Raw genomic sequence first — 6,037 nt, forward strand, 5'->3', positions numbered from 1 at the left:
ATGCTTATCAAATTTTTAATTTCAAAACAAAATTGACAAAATGAGTATTATAAGTAAAGTTAAAAATACATATATATCACACTACTCAACTCATACATACGTGCATGCATACATACACACGTGTGTGCATATGAGGTGGATTATAATCCAATGAACGGTGCATGTTAATTAGCTAGTCACAACTCACAACCACGTAATAGTCAATTCGAGATAACCGCCCTAATTAAGGAAATAAATAACAATCAATGATCATAATAATGACAACCAAAAATGGTTTGACTTGTAAACCTCAAACTCCTCATATAGTATTGGGTGTACCCAATGAAGAAATGCCACCTGTGGATTTAGATATCAAACGCTTATTGCGCCTATTAAACAGCACCCCATAACATGAAACTCACATCACATGAATTAATGAGTCCCCACACATGCACACTCCTCCCCCAATTTCCCAATCCAATTGCTTGCTCCCAACGCCTCCCCCCAACCGCCCACGTTCCAAGCTCCCCACATATATGCTCTTGCTCTCAGTCTCACACACGCCTGCATCTCCCAATCTCCCACCTATCCCAACGCCAAAACGTATACCCAGAACAACTACTTGTTTCGATTATTGGCGTTGAAGAATGTTCACAACTTGTGGCGGCCATGACCAAATGTCGCACCATTTCTGCCCTCCTAGGCCATTGGTAATGGATGGATCAGGGTGGAGAACCAACGTTGAGCTCGCTCCAAACTGCCCTCGTTGCGCCTCTTCCAACACAAAGTTCTGTTACTACAACAACTACAGCTTGTCGCAGCCTAGGTACTTCTGCAAAGGTTGTCGGAGGTACTGGACCAAAGGCGGTTCCCTAAGGAACGTGCCTGTTGGTGGTGGTTGTCGTAAGAACCGCCGTGCCAAGTCTTCAAGCAGGCTGCCGCAGAGGCAACGGGGTGCTTGGCTAAGTAGTAGTACTTCTCCTGACCATAATGGCAATGACAAATCTGCGGATTCTTGCGAGTACTCTAATGGGGAGGACTCGGCGTCTCATCGAAGCGAAACCAGTGGCGCCGATATTGATCTTGCCGTTGTTTTCGCCAGGTTCGTGAATCAGAACCCGAGCACCGAGCCGGAGTTCAGGACAGTCCCGGAATTGCGGCCTGATGATCATTCCGACGTACTGGCCGACTCTTCGCCAAGTTCTTTAAACCAAGGTGACGATGATCAGCAGCACAAGGCAGCGTTCGAGTACCATGAGAAACCCATTAATGGAGGAGAGGCTGATCACATGCTACTCGAAGGATTTCCTCGGGAAGAGAAAGTACTTAATAATGATCAAGTATTCATTGACGACGATGTGAACGCATTTGGGTTGCAGAATTTGTTGGATGATGAAGTGGTGCAAGATGCTTTGTGGTCCGATGATGCTACAGCTAATTTGACAAATTTCATGTGGTGTGCAGATCAGTCAAGGACGAATCTAATCACCGATGGTACTTGGAGTTCCTTGGATTTCTCAGGTTTCGAGGTTTTCTCAAGACCTTGATCATGCGCAAGCTAGCTGGAACAATATTCATATTTTTATTTATTAAATTTTTTTCGTACGAGTTCTTCTTCTTCTTCTTCAAGATCATAGATTAATTACACATGATGTCCATGGAAGTGTTAATTGTTATATGGACGTTAATAATATATACTTTAATGGAAACATAAAATAAAGGCATGTAATTGACTATTAATATCATGATCTTCTACTCCTATATATATATATATATATGATCCCAACCCTCCAAGTATGTGCCAAACGAACGTGTGATGCCGGACATGATGAGGATTAATATCTGATGGTTAGTTTATCAAAAGAAACTAGTGATTGAGATTGAGCTACAAAATTCGAAAGTCTGAATTAAGGTTTTTCGAAAAAACAAAAATCCAAATTATTACATGAAAATCAAAATCAAATACGTAAGTAAACAAGAATTCTCAAAAAAAAATTGCCAAAATCGAAATCAGAAAAAAAAAATAAATAAATAAATAAAAAGACAAATGATATTGTCTAAATCCAATGAAGATTAAGCTTTTCTTGTCATATTTGTACAGATTCAGCTTTTAAGATATATAGTTGAGTTGGGTTTGTATCAACGTGTAATTTTGCTGTTAATTTGTAGAATTTACCGTGATCTAGATATCCTCGAGATGGGAAGAAGAAAATGCAAGTTTCCTACAAGTTACTTCAATGGTGTAAGAAAATTGTGACGAAAAAGAACCAATCTCTATCTGTATCACATTAATGATCAGTACCTTTCAATATTAGTGTACATGAAGCGAATGGACAGACTGATGTTGTTGGCTAATTCTCTCGATAGCTAGCAGAATTTACAGCTCCTTATTAATTAGCAAGTACTGGAGTATTTGACCATTCAACGATTAAAATAAAAATATAATACTTGAAAAGAATGGTCAATATATGTGTTGGAATATATACATTCATGCCCGCATCAATCGTTGAAAGTTCAGATGGGGACTTGTAATTAATGAAGCATATATATACAAAAAAAAAAAAATATATTATTTATTTGTAGTTAGTTATTTTTTATAAAAATAAATATTTTTTATTAAAATGAGTCTGTTTTCATAAAAAATAATCATTCTCGTCGTAAATAATCTGTTACAAATGCACGTTTTTCTTAAAACGTGTTGTAAATAAATAAATAAATAATGTTGGTATTTAATTTGTGCTTGATGAATAATTTAAAATTAAAAAAATAAAAGAATATTCCGATCCAATAGTTTTAATGGTGATGATCACTTCAGGGATGATGATAATGGCTAGCTTGGTGCTGACGATGTTGATATGAATGGTATCATGATCAGGTGGTTCGACCTTCTTAGGTGGGATAAGTTGTTGTTTTAACTAAAATGTCTAATCAAATTTATAATCGCTATTCGGATAATTTTTTTTAAGATTATTAAATATTCAATAAATAATTAAAGAATCTTCGCACCAATTAATTAAAAGCAAGAGAAATCAAATGTTCAAATTAAATCCCCAAATTATAACAAGTTCAAATGACACTAGTCCACCTAGCCTCAAAAATTATTCATGATCGGCCTAAAACATTATGGAATATTAATTAATTAGTACTTATACTAATTGGCTAATTATAATTATCAATTTATATATAGTTTCCGAAGAAAGTAATTAATTATATGGATAAAGTTGAATAAAATAAACCGACAAAAAGGATTATCATCAAATTGATTTCCGATAGCGCTGTTTGTTTAAAAAGAAAATTCTTAAAAAATAGGTAAAAGAAAATGTCAATTTAACATCGTTTTAGAATTATAGAGTAACCCTAGCTAGTTTGGTGACACTTCATATAAACAAGGATCGATCGTTGCCTTCTTTGGTCGAAGGAGTATTTCAACTTGCCAAATTGTCCATATTGGCAAATTGTGTATACGTACAACGAAAGATATATAAGATCGATCACTTCGATCGACATGCATGCTGCATGCATTAATATTCCACTTGCTTCATAGGATACATGAGTGCCCAATAACTGTTCCATCCCATGATGTCTACCCATCACATGGCTGTCGTTGCATGCATGCATACATGCTTCGTGCAATATCCACGTGATGATCAATGATGATGCATGGTGATGCAATATTTTGGCTTGGAGTAATCATTTCTCTTGGGTTTGGCAAGTCTTCAATGGACCTAAAGGTCAAGTACTCACATATATTCCACCCACAAAACCTTCATGCTTTTGAATCTCACGGATCTTCATTTATTTATTTACTTACAGAAATACTTTTTGATCGGTTATTAAATAAATAAATACATGAAAAGAAACTCGACGTAGTTTATTGTTAATATATGGTACATTCGACCAAACTCTTGGTTGGCCTAAACTAAATTAAGGAAATGATCACTAATGATATTTCAATATATTGCGTTCTTATGGTATCTTGACAAGTATATATTTTTTTTAAATACGTATGGGCAACCTCCCCTGGTAATTAATTTCAAGCAAATCAAATGAAGCAATATTACTAAGTAGATGATGTAAAGGGATTTTTTCCCAGTCCATGAAATTTCTTAGGTCCAACCAATTTGGTGGGACTCAATAGAAGATAAAAGATGAGAGAATGAAAGTGGACAAGAAGGGACTAAGGCATAGGAGTGTCAGGAGAGCAAAATTAGAGAATGAGGAACAGTAATGTCATGAGAGAAAAATGGACAATTTGACATAAAAGTAATGGAAGACAAGATGTAAGGTGTCAGAAGAGAAAAGTATGGAAGTGACTTAAAGCCAAAGGAGAGGGGGTCAGACACGTAAGACAGACATCCCTCATCACTACTGAGGGACACGTATGAAAAGAGTCAGATAAAAGGGGCCAAGGACTTGAGGCTGGGGGAGCTGGAACTTCTTTCGATTTTTGGGTTCTACTTCAACTTTTTCTTTAACCTGAGAGCTTTAGATAAAACTTCTTCACAGCAAATAGATCTACAACTTCTATTGTACAGTGAGAAATGATAGGTTATGAGAGATTGTAAACAAGCTTATTATAGTTGAATCTCCCATCTCCAAACCCCCCGTGGACGTAGCCCTAGTGCTGAACCACATAAAATTATGTGTTCATCTCTCCTTATTTTGTACATTTAAATACTATTTATTGTCATGGATGTACGAACAGACACCGTACAATCACACCGGACCACTTTCGGGGGATCTACACAATACTGATAGAGGTCCAGCTCTGAAGACCCGAGTTGCTGGAGTATGGCCCAAAGGCGTGTGAAGCACGACGTTAACAATAATACTGTCTGTGAGAGCATTATAAATCTTGCGTGTACTTTGCATGCTAGTGACAACCCTTTCTAGATGACTCGAAAGTGACACAAAGGAAGCCATAGAGGCAAGGTTGAAAACAAGGCTGGAAACTATGGAGGAATGGGTGACGAAACACAAATGTTTTGCAAAGAAAACCAAGAGCTCATATCGAAGGAACGGATGAAAATTTTCCAAATAAGTACTTTTGACTCTCTAACCTTTTATTTTTATGGGTATTTAGCAAGGAATTGTACCTGGTCGTTTTCGCAAGGGCACACAAGCCAAATATCCGAGCTACTTGAGTTGTAAAATACTCAATCTTGAGCAGACTAAAAAGAAAAAAACACTGCTACAAAGAAAGGGCAAATCTCCTTGCCCTAGCAATTACGTGCACTGCACTAAAGTATTTTCCATGCAGGCAGTATATAGGGCCGGGAACCTAAACTCCCCAGCCACTCAAACTACAAATACTCAGTGCATTTTTTTAAGTACACTTTGGAAAAGGTGAGGCTACACTCAACACGCACGTGGGTATCGACTAAGTGGACTGTGCACGCAAATGCACAGTACCCGCAATGCATACACATCCCGACTATGCATGGCATGCACAGTGCCATTCACGGTATGGGTGCATGGCTGCTGAGAGCTAAAGAGGACTGTAGCTAGCCCCCTGCGCAGCTACCGACAATCCCCACCACCTCGTCAGCACATTTTGCCGACATGAAAGTGGTCTTTGACCACTAAGGCAGGTGAGCAATAGCCCATTGTCGCAAGTCCGGTGCACATAAAACGCATCTAGAGTGCTCAGGGCTTCCCTGCCAAAATAGGAGAGGGATAGAAAGGCGGCTAAAAGAAATAGTTAAGGAAATAAGAAATAGAAGGAAAGACGGCTAAAGGAAAGGCAGAAATATAAGGAAATTGCAACTAAAGGATATAGGGAAGGAAAAGAATGATAAAGGAAATCGAAAGGACAAAGCGACGACATGAAGGCTCGGCGGGGTAGAACCCCACCTAAAGGCTGACAAGTGGAAAAACTAACGGCCCAGCAGAATGAAGCGAGGCGAATTGAAATCGAGCTAAAAAATTCTCATCGGACAAGTTTGATAGAAATTGGCGGGTAACTGTAAAGGATTTTTTTCCGGCCCATGAAATTTCCTAGGTCCAGCCAATTGGGGGAACTCAATAGAAGACAAAAGATGAGAGAATGAGAGGGAAC

The 6,037-nt window shown here is 38.1% G+C and overlaps 1 protein-coding gene across 1 annotated transcript; it reads left to right on the forward strand.

The window, feature by feature from the left end:
- The first annotated feature begins 404 nt into the window (after positions 1-404).
- LOC121242070 (dof zinc finger protein DOF1.2-like) lies at positions 405-1,715 on the forward strand. Its single transcript, XM_041139966.1, has one exon. It carries the CDS (start codon positions 627-629, stop codon positions 1,524-1,526), a length of 900 nt encoding a protein of 299 aa, XP_040995900.1. The 5' UTR covers positions 405-626; the 3' UTR covers positions 1,527-1,715.
- Positions 1,716-6,037: the final 4,322 nt, after the last annotated feature.

This window comes from Juglans microcarpa x Juglans regia, chromosome 8D (assembly GCF_004785595.1).
Source record: "Juglans microcarpa x Juglans regia isolate MS1-56 chromosome 8D, Jm3101_v1.0, whole genome shotgun sequence".
NCBI lineage: Eukaryota > Viridiplantae > Streptophyta > Magnoliopsida > Fagales > Juglandaceae > Juglans > Juglans microcarpa x Juglans regia.

Bases quoted from the DNA above. Each gene is read 5' to 3' on its own strand.
- LOC121242070 (XM_041139966.1), top strand. From the start codon at position 627: ATGTTCACAACTTGTGGCGGCCATGACCAAATGTCGCACCATTTCTGC.